The following is a 17,007-nucleotide window of genomic DNA, read 5'->3' on the forward strand; positions in this document are numbered from 1 at the left end:
TTTCTAGTCTCCAAGGCCATTTCTGTACATAGGAAATTTTATGGCTCAAGTTTGGGCCAGGGTGAGATGAAAAACTTCTAGAATGTTTAGATTGGTATAAGATCATCCCTAAACCAAAAGCTTATTGGAAAGCTGGACTTATTCTCAAGTCCCAAAGAGACTGTCTTGCAAAATAATTACATATAAATAGTAAGCAGTTGTTTTCAAAATTAGATTAAAATTGTAGTGTTCTCTCCCGCCTAATTTTTGCTACCCAGTATCTAAGATAGGTGTCAGTGTCAGTAGAGATCCCCGAATGACTGGGTTCAAGTCCCAGTTCTACCACTTAATAGCTTTTTTGTTACTGTTCTAGTTCATTGATCTTACCAAACTTTGTTCTTTTGTCATCTAAAAACTAGAAATGGTAATAGTCACAGACCTCTCTGGGTCTTTCCTCCTCCCAGTGGTGCTCACAGGAAGCCAGGCCAGGGATCTGACTGTTCCAGCACCCATAGACTTTCCTCCTTTCTGCCAGCCCAAGGCAATATCTTTCTAGTCTGAGAAGATCACTATCCCCCTCCTTCCTTTTCGCATCATTCTACATTTTCCCACAAACTCTGTCTTCTCAGTAATCTTCTTGGGCTTTTTTCAAAGACAAAAGCCAGTAAGTCTGATGGTCTGTTTCTCCTTTCCACATGGCTCCTGAAGCAATGTGCACAGAGCCAACTAGCCTGCTTGATTGAATGGGGGGAAAAGAAAATACTTAGAAGAAGCAGATAGTAATATCCAGCTACATCATCATCATCATCATCATACCACGCACCAAATGCATATTCTCCCTCTGTCTTCATCACCATACTCATACTAATATTCACATCCAAAACAAAAGGACCTAGTTGTCTGTGGTTGAGGCTTCCTTGTCCCTCAACCCTTCTCTTCCCTCTTCCCTACCCCTATTGCCCTGCCATTCTATCCTTCCTATTCTGTATCTCTTCATCTCTCCCTTACCACCTCCATCTACAGCTGAGTATTCAACCCTTTTATCCACACCAGCTTACTATGATGGTTGTTCTTAACTGGGGCTGCATCCCCATGAAGGGATATTTCAGAATCTGGAGAGAGAATGAAGGAGGTCTAGAGAGTATGAAAAAGTTTTGTAGGTGATTTTTTTTCTTTCTTTCTTTTTTACTTTTTTTTTTATTGAACTATAGTCAGTTTACAATGTTGGGTCAATTTCTGGTGTATAGCATAATAGTTCAGTTATACACATACATACATATATTTGTTTTCATATCCATTTTCATTGTAGGTTACTAGAAGATACTGAATAGAGTTCCCTGCAGTATTGTATAAACTTATTGTTTATCTATTTTATATATAGTAGTTAGTATCTGGAAATCTCAGATTCCCAATTTATCCCTTCCCACCCCCTTCCCCAATGGTAACCATAAGTTTGTTTTCTTTGTCTGTGAGTCTGTTTCTATTTTGTAAATAAGTTCATTTATCTATTTTTTAGATTCCATATATAAGTGATATCATATGGTATTTTTCTTTCTTTTTCTGGCTTATTTCACTTAGAATGACAATCTCCAGGTCCATCCATGTTGCTGCAAATGGCATTATTTTTTATGGCTGAGTAGTATTCCATTGTATAAATATACCACATCTTCTTTATTCAGTCGTCTGTCAGTGGACATTTAGGTCGTTTCTGTGTCTTGGTTATTGTAAATAGTGCTGCTATGAACATTGGGGTATATGTATCTTTTTGAGTTAAAGTTCCCTCTGGATAAATGCCCAGGAGTGGGATTGCTGGATCATATGGTAAGTCTATTTTTAGTTTTTTGAGGAATCTCCATACTGTTTTCCATAACAGCTGCACCAAACTACATTCCTACCAACAGTGTAGGAGGGTTCCCTTTTCTCCACACCCTCTCCAGCTTTTATCATTTGTGGATATCATTTTTAATAATGGCCATTCTGACTGGTGTGAGGTATAGTTTTATTTGCATTTCTCTGATAATTAGCAATATTGAGCATTTTCTCACATGCCTATTGGCCATTTGTAAGCAGCACCATTTTAATAGCTATAAGTTGAAAACAACCCAAATGCCCAACAACAATAGAATAAATAAATTATGACATTTGTACTATGGAGTATTAAACAGCAATGAGGATGAATGAACTGTAACCTCACACAATATAGATGAATCATACAAACATAATGTCAAGCAAGAGAAGCCAGACACAGAGTGCATGCTGTATCATTCCATTCATATCAATTTTGAAGTCAGACAAAATAATCTACAGTGTTAGACATTAGGAGTGAATGTACCTGTTGTAGGATAGTGACATAGTGACTGGAAGAGGGCCCGAGGAAGTTTTTGGGGTTCTGATAATGTCCTAATCCAGTGCTGGCTACCAGATGTGTTCACTTTGTGTACATTTATCAATCTATATGCTTATAATTTGTGTATCTTGTATGTATGTTATACTTCAATAAAATACTCGCTCTCCCCCCACAGATGCTGTAGGGAGTACAGAGAGGTAAAACTACCATAAAGAACATAAATGTTCATTTAGGAAGAATTACACAGGAAGAGGCGCTGGAGTTGGTTCTAATTAAGGGTAGAGCTTAGATGAAAGGAGTGTTGGGGAGGGCATCCAAAATGGAGGAATTTTGTTAACCAAGAGTCCAGACATGGGAGTTTGCAAGATTAGTTTGGGAGACAGTGAGTTGATCAGTTTGGCTGAAGTGGAGGGGGACTGACTGTAGAGTTAAGACTGCATAGTTGACTAGGGTCAGGCTGTGGACACACTTCAAATGCCAGAGCTCAGAAATGGGTGGCTTTTGGCCCAGTGAAAGCCTGCAAATGTATTTTGTTTTCTGTGCTTTTGTTCTTTTTTTTTTTTTCCATTTTATCCCCAATGTTTAATATTTGGCAGAGTAACATAAAAATTCAATACTGAGATAGCCTATTTTATTGTGCTTATGTTTATCATACAAAGTTTGTATAGGGCTTTATTTTTCTGCCTAGTACCTGAGGGCGTTTTTATTTGCAACTCTGCATTTGAGGAGTTCATAATTACTTATATTAATCCATTTGCAGATTCTCCTGGGAGGCTCCTTTGGATAATTTGAAATTAAAGAGATTATTTTGTGAAATTATTTTTATTGTGGCACATGTCACAGCATGTCAGAGCTCCTCAGGTTAACAGAAAACTATTTTCATTTAGAATTTAACAATCTGTTGAGAATGACCAGAAATAATTTTCTTTTTCATTTTAGGTACTCCAGTAATTAAAGAGGATGAGGAAGAAGATAACTAACACCACATTTTCCACTTTGTGTTAACTTATTTAAATCTCATAAGAACTATAGATAAGTTGTCTATTTTAAAGATTCTGTGTGGGGCAAATGGTTCTTAAGATAAAACATATCTCTTTTTTTCTCTTAACCTATCCAGTATTTCTCCCCCAAAATGGTAACCCCAACTTTAAATATTGTAGTTTTCTTTTTAGAAACTACAAATTTCTAATTTTTGTCTTCAGTCCCAGTTATGTACTATATGGCCCCATCTACTGAAACCATTATAGACCAGTCATTTTTAATAACAAAGGAACAAATATGGTTCTTTAGTTTAGTTTTTTTTTTTAGGCCAGGCATTTGAATATTTATATTTAACTTTTAGATCATAGGCCATCCTTCCTAAAAGTCTGCCTCTTTATAACTCAGAAGCACAAATGTGTCAAGCCTTTGGTTTGGGAAGTGTTCCTCTTAGAAATGCAGCAGCAGCCCTAGAATCAAGACTGTAAAGTCCAGTCGGAAAAGCTATGGTGAAAAAAGGAAAAAATTAATATCTTGGAGGCCTTATAGCCCATGTTATATTTACTTATTTGTTGTCCCCAAGGTGTGTGCATTGTCAACTGGAATTTAGGTTGTATTTACCTGCATGGTCACTCAAGTCCTGTGCACAGTCAGCCAGTCATTCCATGATTCAGGTCAGTGGTTAAAATGACTGTCATCATCACTCCTTTGACTAATACTTTGACCTTATTACACATATAATGTGAACCTGATCTTAGGCACACTTTTTGCTTTATAGTTTCTTATATGTTAGATAAGGAAATATATAAAAGCAGTAGTTATATTTTAATTCCAAGCCTAAATGTTGGCCATTCATTTTTGTCAAGATCTGCCCTAATAACTTCAGTCTGTTGACCCTCATGTTGGGAGAAGTGATTGTTATAAGGGTATAGGCTTAAAGACTGGGTTCAGTACCTTTCAATAAGCGGAATTTAGTATTTCAAAATATATTTTTGAAAAGTTTAAAGTTAAACAGCTCTTAAAGTGAATTATGTTAAATGGTTGTGGAGAGAAAAGAGAGATTTCATTATGGAATCCCAGGCAAATAGCAGTAGTTTTGAGGATTGCTTCTTCTGTGAAGCATTGCAGGCGACTTAACCTTAAAATTGCAAAGCAATAGTTGCATGGAGAGCTTAGAATTTATCATATAAGAAAAAAATTGTTTTTGGAAAATACAAGATAATGGTAGTCAGTAACCAGATGAAGTCCGTAGCAGGCTGTGACTGAATCACTGATAGACTGCAAGAAAAAAGTCAAGCCCTCTGCCAAATTGTGCCTAAAGTCCCTCAACCAGAGACTGTTGATTCTTATTTCTCCATTTACTTGTGTAAAGCCAGTCAAAGAGGGGACAGTCATTAAAAAAAAAAAAAAAAGATTGCATAAGCAGTCCTGGCTTTCAGAAGTTTTTAGCTGTCATTTAAGTAGGAATTACATAATTTCTCTGAGTCACTCTGATCAAAAGGGACCACTGCTTTGACAATCAATTATAAATAAAATTCCAACACTTTTTTAGCTTCCTTTTAGCTCTTCCTTACAATCTTATGGGAAGAAATATTTACTTTGACTGGCTTATACATTCAAAGCCTTTGGGTATTTCTTTTGTGAACCATAGGCAATGAGAATTCCCCTTGGTAATATTTAAGGCTCATAAGCTAAGAGGGAAGACGATCTTCTTTTCTTGTACTTTGCACTTCATCTAGTAGATAAGCTTGAAGCCATATTGCTATGTAAGGATATATTTTCTAAAAGTTACTCTGAAAGTGAATATAATAGGGAATGAATGACTTCATATTGAATTTATTTATAAAATGACTTACAGTATTGGTATTTGGTTTTTCCGAATTCTGTAATATAGAATCTAATCTCTCTGTCTCTCCTTGTTTCTTAATGTCTTTTAATCATTGGTAATTCTCAGAGAAGTGTAAGGTACTTTTCTGTGTCCATTTCACACAAAATTCATAATTAAGTCCCACTCAACAAATATTTGAATGACTTCTGTGCATCCTTTTCTTGGAATTAAAGCCAGAATCCATGTCACCAGATAATGGAAGATAAGGTACATGAAGAAGTTCAGAATATTCTCTCAAATCATTCCTCAAATCATCCTTTACTGCTGCAGATTTAGCTGATATTAAATGCTTTTGGTTTATGCTTCTTGGATTAGATATTTGACCTACTTGGAATGGAGTCTGTGCTCTTTGTTTAAAGCATTATGCCATTTTAGTGGATCATTAAATTTCTTCTATTTTCATAATGATAGAACCAGTACAGTATTTTAATTTTTCACAGGGAATTTTATTTAATCAAGGAATTCAACTATCCTATGTTCCCTAACTCTAAGCTTATATCTGTATTACCTAATCAGGTCTTGTATGGTTTTCATGTTCTCTGTTAATAGGAGTTCGTTCCTTTAAACCAGAGTTTCTCATCCTTGGCACTGTTAACATTTGAGGTTGGATAATGTTGGGGGCTGTCCTGTGTAGTATAGGATGTTTTAGCAGCATCTCTGGCTTTTACTCACTAGTTGCCATTAGAACCCTCTCCCAAATTGTGACAGCCAGAAATGTCTTCAGACATTGCCATCTGTCCTCTGGGGCAGAGGTCTGGGAACAAATTGGCCCCTGGTTAAGAACCAGTTCTTTATAGCAACGTTCCTTTTGTCCAGGGTCCATTTATTTTCACTTTCTAGCCGTGAGCCACCTGAGTTATTGTATGGAAAGAAGGTGATGTATTTAATAATCATGGATGGAAGGAAATGGTCACTGGTGTTTTCATTTGTAATGCTCATTTTAATAATTTTTACATAACACTAGAAACTCAGGGCTGGAAGGGTTCAACTTATGTTTTCAGCAGGGTCTCAATTTTTATTATTTAGCATTCTTGCTTACCTTAGGACAGTAATTATTAACCTACCTCTCTCTTACTATCAACAGAATCCAACTTTATGATAGATTTTGCTTTTTCTCTAAAGTTTAACATTTTGAATGTACTTTAGAAAATGGAGTGTACATTATTCTTTAAATGTTCATCCTGTAAGTGTTCATTCATTGTCCAATAATGCACAATTTTGCAGACTGTAGCAATCATTAAATACAGAAAAATGTTGTATAAAACTTGGTAATCATATATGAACGTTAGCTGGTGTAGACACTGATTTTGTATGTGATCAGAAGCATGTCTGGTCATGATAACTGGCCGATAACGTTGGCATGGTTACTGGATCTATTCCACAAATAGAGGTGATATAAGACACTTAAATGTGGTTCCTGTGTAGTAAGAGAAATTTTATCTTGACTAGATGTGTCTTCTGATACTTCAGCGGTCTGAAGTAGAGTAAGGAGGAGTAAGAAATGAATCTTAACTGTTGACTTATTCAGAGTTGGTGATGTGTAAGTAGAGTTGAAGGTAGTTGTCTCCATGACCCAGGATCTTCCACCTGGATTTTTTTACGGCTAAATGGAAAGTGTAGGTCCTAGAAAGGTTGGATTTAATCATTATCTTTTAAAAACTAGGGGGAAGTGTTAAAGCATCAGTCATGAGTAGTTAGAGTCTCTCTAACTGCAGTCTGACTGTTAGTTCACAAAGACCTTATGTAAGTGTTGGTAAAGGGAGGAGAAAACTAACTGCTAAATTGAAAGTTATCCTCTACCAGAAATTAATTCCTTTGGCAGACATTTTCTTTATTTGGGCTGCTTAATGTGTCTGTAAATAAATATAAAAGAAGATTCAGTGTAGTGGAGTTGGTGCTTCTGACACAGCTAACTTAACCATATTCCTTTATCTTCACTTTAGCATGGGTTTTTTTTTTAAACTATAAAATAAGTGCAATAAGAAAATTAAGGGTATTTTTTTTAGATCACTGAACTTTTAGAAATCCCACATCTGTATCTCTATTCCTGCCTTTTTAAAAACCAGTGACTGCAAAGAAGGAATATTGAAAAGAAAAACAAAATTGAGTCTTACCTTTTTCAGACCTAAGATTAATTTTCACTTGACACTTGGAAAAGTCATAACTGGATTCTAGTTTCCCATATTGGGCAGGTTAGAGGAGAACCAGCCAACCAAATTACCATCTAGCAAATTTAACAGGGGAATAGGGAAGAGTAAACTATTTTTCAGTAGATTTGCACTTTAAAATGATGAACTGGATGCTGGTGGAAAGTACTCCTAAAGGACAGATAAGTACAGTTGAGTAGCCTGCATGTGGATATTAGAGTATCAGACCTCATCCTTGCTCGTTCTAAGCCCACCTGAGCAGTAGTCATCTGTTGATGTAAACAGGGTCAGGATTTCCCTATTTCCCTACTTGGTGTCATCTGCTGATGTCTGCTACATCAGCAGTCATCCCTCTAGGGGATGTCAGGTAGAACTCTTCTATTCCAAATAGAAACTTTTTGAGTTATCTTTTCCACATCTAGATTTTAAAAATTAATTTAGATGTTGGCTAGATTAAGTTGTGGCTCATGTTACAAGGGTGGAAAGTTCTCTGCTTCTTTGGTCATAAGGGTACTTGCCTCTGAGGTGCTATTGCCTAGAGGGATCCATCCCATCAAGACTGGTGAGTTGGTAGCCATAGAGAATATACAGATAGCCAGCTACTTCTCCCAGGGTGCCAGTCATGATCACGAGCATCATTCCAGAATCTGGCTTCTAGAACCAAGGCCATTCTGAAAAACATTTTAACATCTATTAATACTATTAATACTTTTATATGCAGGAATTTTGTAGCATGACTTTATGACTAAACTTATTGTGTTAAATTATTTAGAAATGTTGTTTCTGAATGTTATTTTGTGAGATTTGTTTTAAAATAGTAATAAATTGTGTTATTTTATAAAAAAATTAATGTGTATCTTTTTTGGTTATATGTCCATTGGTTTTAGCTAATATAGAATAACTATGTGAACTTACAATGATATTCATTTCTAAAGAAATTCAGTCTTTGGATAACATTCCACACGGCTTGTGTGTCAGAGAGAGGATGAGAGAGAGTGGGAGGGATTGACATTTCTTTATGCTAACATTTTTTTCAATAGTTTACTACCAATGATAATCTCCTATTTCAGGTTTGTTAAGTCTTCCCCAGAAGTTCTCTGGGCACCATTTCAAATGACTAGGATCTTGGAAAGAACACTTACAGAACAGCAAGTTACTTGGCCATTCCTAGTCCTCTCCTCACTTCCAGACGTGTACGTTAAAATTGGCTGGTAGGACCTTGTTTTGTGGTCTGAAATGACCTGAAATTGGCTAGCCCTTTTTTGATACACAAGCAACAGGAAGAACCCAGCAATAGCAGTAATGTTACACATTTTCCCAGCACATATCCCGTGGTCAGTCAAATGTAATTTTGGTCACAGAATAGTTCTATAGTACAGTTTCTACTTCTTTATTCTACAGTTCCTTGGCTGTGAGAATGTTTTTCTTGCTGCTGTTCTCCTTTAAAAAGTGGAAAGATTTTAATTTGAGCCTGTAAAGAGAAAAACTTAATTCCCATCATAAATAGCACATTTACAATAGCACATTGTTTTCTAGAACAAAGGGTGGACATCTAGAATCCTGACATTGTTTTATGCTATATATGTGTTGTATTATATATGTATGTACATGCAGATATATATAATTATTATATATCATAAGACTACTAGATGTTGACTCTCCCTCCTAAAATGCAACCATTTCTACAGCCATAAAAAGAAGGTATATCCCTATGTACAGATGGAAGGATGCGCATAACATATCGGGTGAAAAAAAATAAAGAATCCATTGTTTGTTATGAATGTAATATATGTTGTGTGTGTGGTAGGAAGACGGAGTATGTTTATGATGGAGTGTTGGGGGCAAGGAGAGAGTGAATGTGTGAAGACACGATTGTGAGAAGTGAGGAGAGTATACCCAGCACCATGCCTATGAGAAGGGAGGAGGAAGTTACATGAGTGGTAAAGGCAGGGAATGGGGGCATGCTTGTGGGGGTCAAAGATGTGGAGACGTGTGTGTTGAGAAGAGAGTGAGAGGGAGGAACAGACATGATATACAGGAAGTAAGGACATGAGTGTACAGAAAAATCTGTTAGAACATATGCCAATATTCACCTTTATAAGTAAATTTATACCTTATGATTATTACATAGACCAGCTATAAATTTAAAGCCTTGTTACTAGGAAAAAACCGCACAGAACTCTTATGTTCATTTAATCACTTCTGGATTTAGTAAGATCTCAAAAGATGGACTGCTGGACTGCTTCAGTCACTGAATCTCTACAACCAAATAAACATGTTTTTAAGCCATATTTCCCTTTTTATATCCTCTTGATACAACATGGCTGCTGTAAATGAGAAACGTTAATCGTACACAGGTATGATGAGTTGTTATTCTTGCAGCAAAACATTTTTAGCTGGAAAAGGTCTTAAAGGGTGAGAAAAAGCATTGTAGATAACCTCTCAAACCCCATTTTAGGATTTTCTAATATTTTACAGTAAGTTAATATTTACTTATGTCTATTTTGCCTTCTAACATTTGTCTTGTAGAAAACATGCAAAAATCAAAATATATTAAAAGGTATTGCAATTTAAACTTACATAGTATGATATAAACTTAGAGTAAAATAATATGTTTGACTTTTTTTTTTTTAGTGGCATGGGGAAGTCGTCCTAAGAAAAGGAAATATAGAGCTTAATTACACTGAAGTTTTTAATACATGTTTCTTAAAAACAAGAAGACAACAGAACTTTTAAAACATTTTTATTTATATACATGTATTTGATAACTTCGAATTTAGAACACTTAGAATCAGCACGAACAAGGTAAACTACTCATCAAAGATTTGAAATGGGGGAATAGATACTGTAACTGGTTCATATTAACTTCCCCATGCAATTTATATCCGTATCTTGTACAGTGGAAAACTGACTTGCACAGCTCTGTAAGTGCAGTGTTTTTCTAACACCCCATTTTGTAGACTCAATACTTTTCAATTAAACTGATCCAGATGTTTAAAGATGAAAAATAAATTTACACTGTAAAGTCGAATAATATCTAATCAATTCACGTTTCTTTCCATTAATATAAATCAGGAGCAATTTATAGTAAATAAAAACTATTCACGATTGTCGTAATAACAGTTCACATTTTTACTGAACTTGTGTCAGCCAGGCCCTGCGCTAAACATCTGAACATGCAATTTCATACTTAATTACCTCTATGGGAAGTGTCACAAGTTCACGTTTTTCACAACTGATGATGACAGCTTCACTGAGCACTCTTGTCCAAGCCTTTCCCGGGCATTGTAGCTAGCTAGCACGACTCACTTGTACCGCAGCATCACTGGTGCTCGATGCATGGTTTTACTGTTACATGAATACTCAGGCCCTACTTCCCCCCAGAAAAAACACAACTAAGTCTTCACTACTAGGAGACATGCCTGTAGGACAGCACAGAGAGCGAAAGCAGCTGTGATCTAGGTCTGCACCAAAGCCCCTTTTTCTGGGACTCAGAAGTGCCCCTCCAGGCCTAACTGCAGGAGGGCGGCCTCAGCCTCCTCCTCTTCTTCCTTGGCCTCTTCCTCACGGATCTGCACCAGCAACTGGAAGAGGTTAGGCGCCGGCCCTTCCGCAGCCCCTGTCAGCCACAGCTGCCTTCGGATGGCCCCGCTGTGGTTGGCCCCGGCAATAACCTGCTCCAGGCGGGCCTGGTTCACGTTATCTTTATCTATGGCCCCCTTCTCCACCACCTTCTGCAGCAGAGGCTCCAGACGAATGACATAAGCAGATAACTTTTCTCCCGGGTTCTGGTAAGTGTTCAGAAATCTGACCTGAGCATCCCTAGAGCTCTCGACACTCCCAAACACCTGCTCAAGCGCCTTCAGGCATTCGGCGGTAGTAATCGCAGGGTTGTTGGTCTTTAGGATGCGGATGACATCAGCAGCAGGGCCTCTAAGACTCTCCATCAACCGCCGCCTCTTTTCTACATCAGACACCTGCCACTCCTCTATGACCTCATTAGTGTGCTCCAGCCAGGGATCAAAGGTCTCCTCCCCAGGCCCCGGGATGTCCCTCCCGGAGAACAGCGTCAGCTTCTTATACCATATAGACTCAACAAGAGGCTGAATAACATTATCCAAAATATAGTTTAGCATTTCTGTTGGCATATCTGGGCCTGGGGCCGGAGTGGGGTTCTGAAGCCCAAGGACACGGGCAACATCTTGCACGGTCCACCCCTCTCTCGCTAGGAAGAGATGCAACCTTTCTAAAAATTCAGCATCTGACGTCGGGGGCTTAAAGATTACTTTCCAGACCCCTCCTTTACCTGGCATCTCCCTGGGGATCGCGGCGTAATCCACAGCGCCAGTGAGCTCTAACAAGGCTGCTTTGGCATTCTCTTCCCTCCAGAACATTCTCCCAAGCACTCGATAGGGTACCTGGGGCATCGCAGCCTGGAGAGTCTCTTCGATTTCAGCCTCATCACAGTTCACTGGGATCCCCCAGACCAGCAGGGCTCTCTGGGAGTTCACATCCATCCCTCTACACCAGTCTTCCAACAGTGTCATCGCCATTGTCCCAACCAACTATAAAGGGTCCCAATTCTACAAATACGGATTAGACTGTGGCTCCGGGTGCTCTAGGACTTAGGACAACAGCGGACACTCCCCTCCCCCGACCCAATATGCCCAAGGGAGGCAAGCTTCACGCAATCACGATTGACAGAGGACACGAGCGCCCCGCTCTCATTCTTTCGCTGCCCCCTTAAGTCAGTCCTTCCCGTTCTCGGAGCGAAGCATCGGGGATGCTCAACCAGTCACTCGGCCATCGCCATCTTGCGACTCTGGTCGGGGTCAGCAGGCTGGGTCCTCCACCTGCAAGCAGGATGTCGCAGAGCAGAGAACTGGCGAGGAGCGAGGGTGGGTGGCGCAGGCAGGAGCAATCCGCGCCGGAGAGGCCGCCCGGCTGTGATCGCGGGGCGTGGCCGCCCCGTTTCCCAAGCCCGGGCGCCGGGAACTCACTGCTGCCGGCGTCGACCCGGCTTTCGCGGTCGGAGCCCGGCTTTCAGGCCGGCGAAGAGCCGCTTCTCTGCAGACGAGAACTGTGCAGAGGGAGAGACTGGCCTGGGGTCGCAGCGTCCGCGGCGGGGCCAGCCGGAGAGCGGCTTCTTCACTGACGCAGGAACTCCTCTAGGCGGCGAGGACGGCCGAAGACCCAGAACACAGGCAGCGGAGGCGTGGGAAGGATATGAAAGCGAGGCTAAAGGCAGCGGAGGCGAAGGCGGGCTGGAGCGGCCGCGCGCCCGTGCTGCGGCGGGCTGCCGGAGGCTAGCGCACCGCGGCGGCAGGCGGCTCAAACCAGCAGCCAGCCAACGCGTTACTGCCGCAGTGGAGGCGGGCCGGCGGGCGAGCGGAGGACGCCACGCCCCGCCCCACCCCCGCCGCCGAGCCTGCGCGAGCGTAGCTACGGCAACGGTGGCCCAGACGACGCGGGGCCCGCGCACTCCGGCCGTCCGCGGGGACGAGCGGTTGCCATAGTGCCAACAAGGGGCTCCCTGCATTAATTTCTCTAATGGCGCGTTTTCTTTTTCACATCTTCTAGATATTTTTTAATGCAAAGAACTGTGTTAAAAAGTAAAAAAATAACAATTCTGGAGTGAATTTAAAATGATATGCGTCCGTCAAGGCAGACTTGTCTACTCATGTCGCTCGTTCAATGAGTTCAAAGCTCTGAAAGAAAATACCCTGTACCAACTGATCGCACTCTGCACCCGCCAAATTTCATCCCAATGAAACGAAAACGTTGGAAATGGGCCTTGTTTTTGTGTGAGACGATGAGTTGAGACTTTTGTCAAATTTTGTTAAAATATCTAGATCTATCCAGTAACCTTTGTAGCCAGGCAAACTCTAGTGTGTTATTTTCCTTGTCCTGGCATCACTGACAGTGGGCTGATAAAACAGAATCCTTATGGTTCAAAAATGTCGAGTAATCCCTTGCAAGCAAAACAAGGCCTACTTATATCAGTCCCAGATGCCAGATGGTGAAAAATCTCCCCCAAAGGTACACAGCATTCAACTCTGAATTTTTAAAACCTTATTTAATAAAAGGTTTAAAGATACAGAAGGACATTCAAAAGTAAATAAGTTACATAGGTACATTACAATCACATCAGCAAGATTTTCTTTAGTGTGTTAATTTTTTTTTTATAAAAAGCACACAAAAAATAAAATCTTCAGTCTGGTCTATCACAACTGTACAGCAAAAGAGGTAATATTTATATATATGTACACTATTTTAATATGTAACAGTCTTTTTAAAAAAGGGTGCCACAGGCAGCAAACACACAAAAGGCAGTGTCTGATTTTTTTTCAAAATAAAAGGGATTTACTTATTTATATGCTATTAAAATATTTTTACAATAATTACAGACTGTCAAGGCTGTTCCTGTGCTCTGTCCCCTCCAACAAGGCCTTCGACTAAGAGACAAATGAGGAAAAGGTGACACAGCTGCAAATTGTTAGAGGCAAATATTAACACAGCAAAATATAAGGAGGACATACAATTGTTTTATAAAAATATGCATACTTCCTGTATACCTAAGGACTTAGGTTTGCCAATCTGGTAATAAATACCATCCGAGAAAAGTGAGCCCCAGTGAAAACATATTTAAATGGCTGAGGCTTGAGTCCATGTTGTATTCCTCCTTCATCTTAACATCTGGCACATGAGAACAGATTAGGTCACTGAGGCAGTTAAATATAGGGAATCCCTTTAGACATAAGCAGCACATGACCTCTGTGCCAGGGGTGGAAGTGGGGTGGCAGAAGGGATGGGTGTGTACATTAGCGATGAGGGGGCTGCTGAAGGCATGGAGGACAGTGCTGAAGCACTGTCTCCTTGGGTAGGTAAGAGACCTCAGAAATGGTCTAGAACACAGGCACTAGGTCAGTTTCATGCCCTTAGCTGAGTGTAGATGGAGGCTGAGAGATGGATATGTGAGCTATGTGAGATGGTGTGGGTAGGAGATTATAAAGCTGAAGGTGTTTGTCATTTAACTTCTTAAAGCAAAGAGCTCTGAATAGAAGAAAAAAGAAAAGACAAAATATTAGCCTAATGTGTCCACAGGGAGAAAGCACCATAAAGGATAGACCTATGCCAGCCTCTGTGGCTACACCTACTTTACTGGCAGGTCACTTGCCACAATTGCATCTGCCCTCTAAACATTTTACCTTTCACACTGCATTCTAGATATAAATCCATCCTGGAGCATAAAGTCTTCTAAAATACGGTGTCTGGTGGGGTTAAATACAGAGAGTTACCATCTTGATTTTCTCACCTACATTCACCTGGTCTGGTCTCCGTGAGCTTAGAGGAGAATCACTTTAGATGAAGGAGGTTTCTGTTACCACATATCCAAAAAAGAGGCCTAAAACTAAATAGGTTTAAATAGAAAAAACCTTGGGAAACATAAGTAGCACTTTGGGGAGAAGCTGTGAAGGCACTCATATTACACATGTGATTTAGAAGAGAGCCTAAATTTGCTACCCTCCTGTTTGGGGACAGTATACCAAATTTTTGCTATCTTGGGATATTGAGCTTCCATATAGAAGCCTATGGAAGAAACTGGGAAGTTGGAGGTCTTAGGTAGCCGTCAGGAGTTGGTGGGGGCGGCAGGGAGAATTTTGTTACTCCCATAGCTGAGTTCCTGTATAACCATAATGCATAAATGAATGCTAAAAAAATACCAGATAGTGCATAGTTAAGAAACAAAACTCCCTCCCCACTCCCAGTTACCAACATGATGCCTTTAGGCTATCTCATCAGAGTAGCAGAATGAATACTTTTTGGCTCTTCCTAACATGTTAACCTATCATATACTTGCATTCATTTAGAACTTCTTTTACACAACTAAAGTTGAATAACAAGATCAGAAAATCAACTCAGCCCTCCTATGGGACTGGCAAGTGAAGGGGCCTCCAGAACCTTCCAGCTCTTTCACTTCAGTGACTTCACACCAAATATGGCTTCTTCAAGCCAGAAGCAAAACCAGAAGCAAAACCAGAATGCTGGCTTCCAGCCAGTCCCCTCAGGCAACTTGAAAGTACAGCCAGAAAAGAGGTAGCAACAAGAACTGCCTTTGATCTCCCTTGATACTGCTAGTCTCTGTGTGGCTCTGTGACACCTTCCACCTTTCCACCCTCTTTCAGTGCTACTATCATTCCTATTGGGAAAACTTCAGAGCAACAAGGCGAGGGTTCTTAGGATCTTGGGAATGGGGGGGAGGGGCGGATGCTAAGAAAGTGCCTTGTTTTGGGATAAATGCACTTGGGCCTCTGGAAAGCAGGAAGCCCCTGGTCCCTGAGAGGATGTTAAAAATTAAATATTAACAATAAATAAATAGCTCCCAAATGACACAAGTCAAGGAATGAAGGCTCCTGTCCAATCTGGCTAGGAGACCTCCCCCCTCCCAGGGAAGGATCCAGAAATCTCCAGCATGCAGGACTGGGGTCTGGGCTCTATCAGCTCTAGACCAGGTTGGGTGGGGTTAGGTGGCAGCTGCCAAGGGCAGAACAGAAGCAGGCGGGGAACCTGCACCAAGGAGGAGCAGGCTGGGCCTAGGTTAAGCTTCCTTAGCAGCCTCCAAGGCCCAAAGGTATCTGGCAAAAAGGTGGCAAGCTGGGAGAGCCAAGACTTATTAAAAGCTCCCTAGGCCTAACCCTGAAGCAAAACTGCAGCTTCCATCCTCTGTACAGTTCCCTTCCCTCCAGCGGGCTGAGAGCTTGGACAGGAACAGTGGCCCCTTCCCCAAACATCTGAAAACACTTTCCAGCCCCAGCAGGCTGCTAGCAAGCAGCAAAGGGATAGGTAGCAGTCCTGGTCTCTCTCCCTGCACGCTCTGATAGCCTCCCTCCTAGGGAGGAGGGGGCCTCTCTGAAGATCTAGTCACTAGAGCAGCATGACCTGAACACTGTCCTGCAGGAGACAGCACAGGTGCTACGCTGAGCTCCCTCTCAAAGCTGGCCACCACCCTTCCTCCCAGTGAGTCCCTCTTTCGGGGGCTTGGGGCAGGGCCCGTTCAGGTCCCCTGGAGAGGAGGATTAATGCTGCAAAGGGGCGCGCTAGTGCTTGGCTTTCCTTGGTGAGAAGGGAGCAGCAGGAGCAAAGAGGGAGCACGGTAGCAGACGTCCATGAGAGAGAGAGCAAGCGGTGGCAGCACTGGAGCCCCTCCCGGTGGGCGGCCCCAGGGAGCAGGGCCTCTCCCAGTTCCAGGAAAAGACAAAGACAACTTCCGACAGACCAAAGGCAAGAGAACTGGATCTTGCAGCCCTTTACACTGCTCCTGGGACCTTTATAAATAAAAGAGCCGTTTATTTAATCGTCCTATTCGTTTTGCGGAGACAAGTCCACGTGATCTCTCCCTCCGGAGATTCCGGGTGCTGGCAGGACGTCGGCAGGCTTGGGTAGGACCCGGAGCCCGCGGTGTCAGCCCCTCTCGCCGGCGCCGCTCTCCTCCCTAAGGGCCGGCTGGTGGGAGGAGGCAGCGGCCGCAGTGGCGGCGGCGGCCGCGGCCTCTTTCTCCTTCTGCCTCAGAGCGGCCGCCTTCTTCTCCTGCTCTGCGTGGCTCTTCATGTGGGCGCTGCGACTCTTCACCTTGTAAAACACCCTGTATTCGGGCAGGAGGGGCTCCA

The 17,007-nt window shown here is 41.5% G+C and overlaps 3 protein-coding genes across 7 annotated transcripts in view; 1 reads left to right on the forward strand and 2 right to left on the reverse strand.

The window, feature by feature from the left end:
* DNAL1 (dynein axonemal light chain 1) overlaps positions 1 to 7,072 on the forward strand; it is a 32,855-nt gene extending 25,783 nt beyond the window's left edge. For all 4 annotated transcript variants that reach the window (XM_006206051.4, XM_072963395.1, XM_072963394.1 and 1 more), the window contains one exon: positions 3,266 to 7,072. In XM_006206051.4, coding sequence (XP_006206113.1) covers positions 3,266 to 3,306 — 41 coding nt within the window. In that variant the 3' untranslated portion in view covers positions 3,307 to 7,072. The remainder of the gene's footprint in view (positions 1 to 3,265) is intronic.
* A 2,993-nt stretch (positions 7,073 to 10,065) lies between these two features.
* On the reverse strand, positions 10,066 to 12,733 carry PNMA1 (PNMA family member 1). The gene has a single exon (XM_006206052.4). It carries the CDS (start codon positions 11,890 to 11,892, stop codon positions 10,831 to 10,833), a length of 1,062 nt encoding a protein of 353 aa, XP_006206114.1. The 5' UTR covers positions 11,893 to 12,733; the 3' UTR covers positions 10,066 to 10,830.
* A 663-nt stretch (positions 12,734 to 13,396) lies between these two features.
* MIDEAS (mitotic deacetylase associated SANT domain protein) overlaps positions 13,397 to 17,007 on the reverse strand; it is a 65,903-nt gene continuing 62,292 nt past the window's right edge. For both annotated transcript variants that reach the window (XM_015240762.3, XM_015240761.3), the window contains exon 13: positions 13,397 to 16,982. In XM_015240762.3, coding sequence (XP_015096248.2) covers positions 16,802 to 16,982 — 181 coding nt within the window. In that variant the 3' untranslated portion in view covers positions 13,397 to 16,801. The remainder of the gene's footprint in view (positions 16,983 to 17,007) is intronic.

The sequence above is a fragment of the Vicugna pacos genome, chromosome 6, assembly GCF_048564905.1.
Source record: "Vicugna pacos chromosome 6, VicPac4, whole genome shotgun sequence".
Lineage (NCBI taxonomy): Eukaryota > Metazoa > Chordata > Mammalia > Artiodactyla > Camelidae > Vicugna > Vicugna pacos.

Coding starts and splice junctions, on each gene's coding strand:
- PNMA1 (XM_006206052.4), bottom strand. CDS start 11,892: ATGGCGATGACACTGTTGGAAGACTGGTGTAGAGGGATGGATGTGAAC.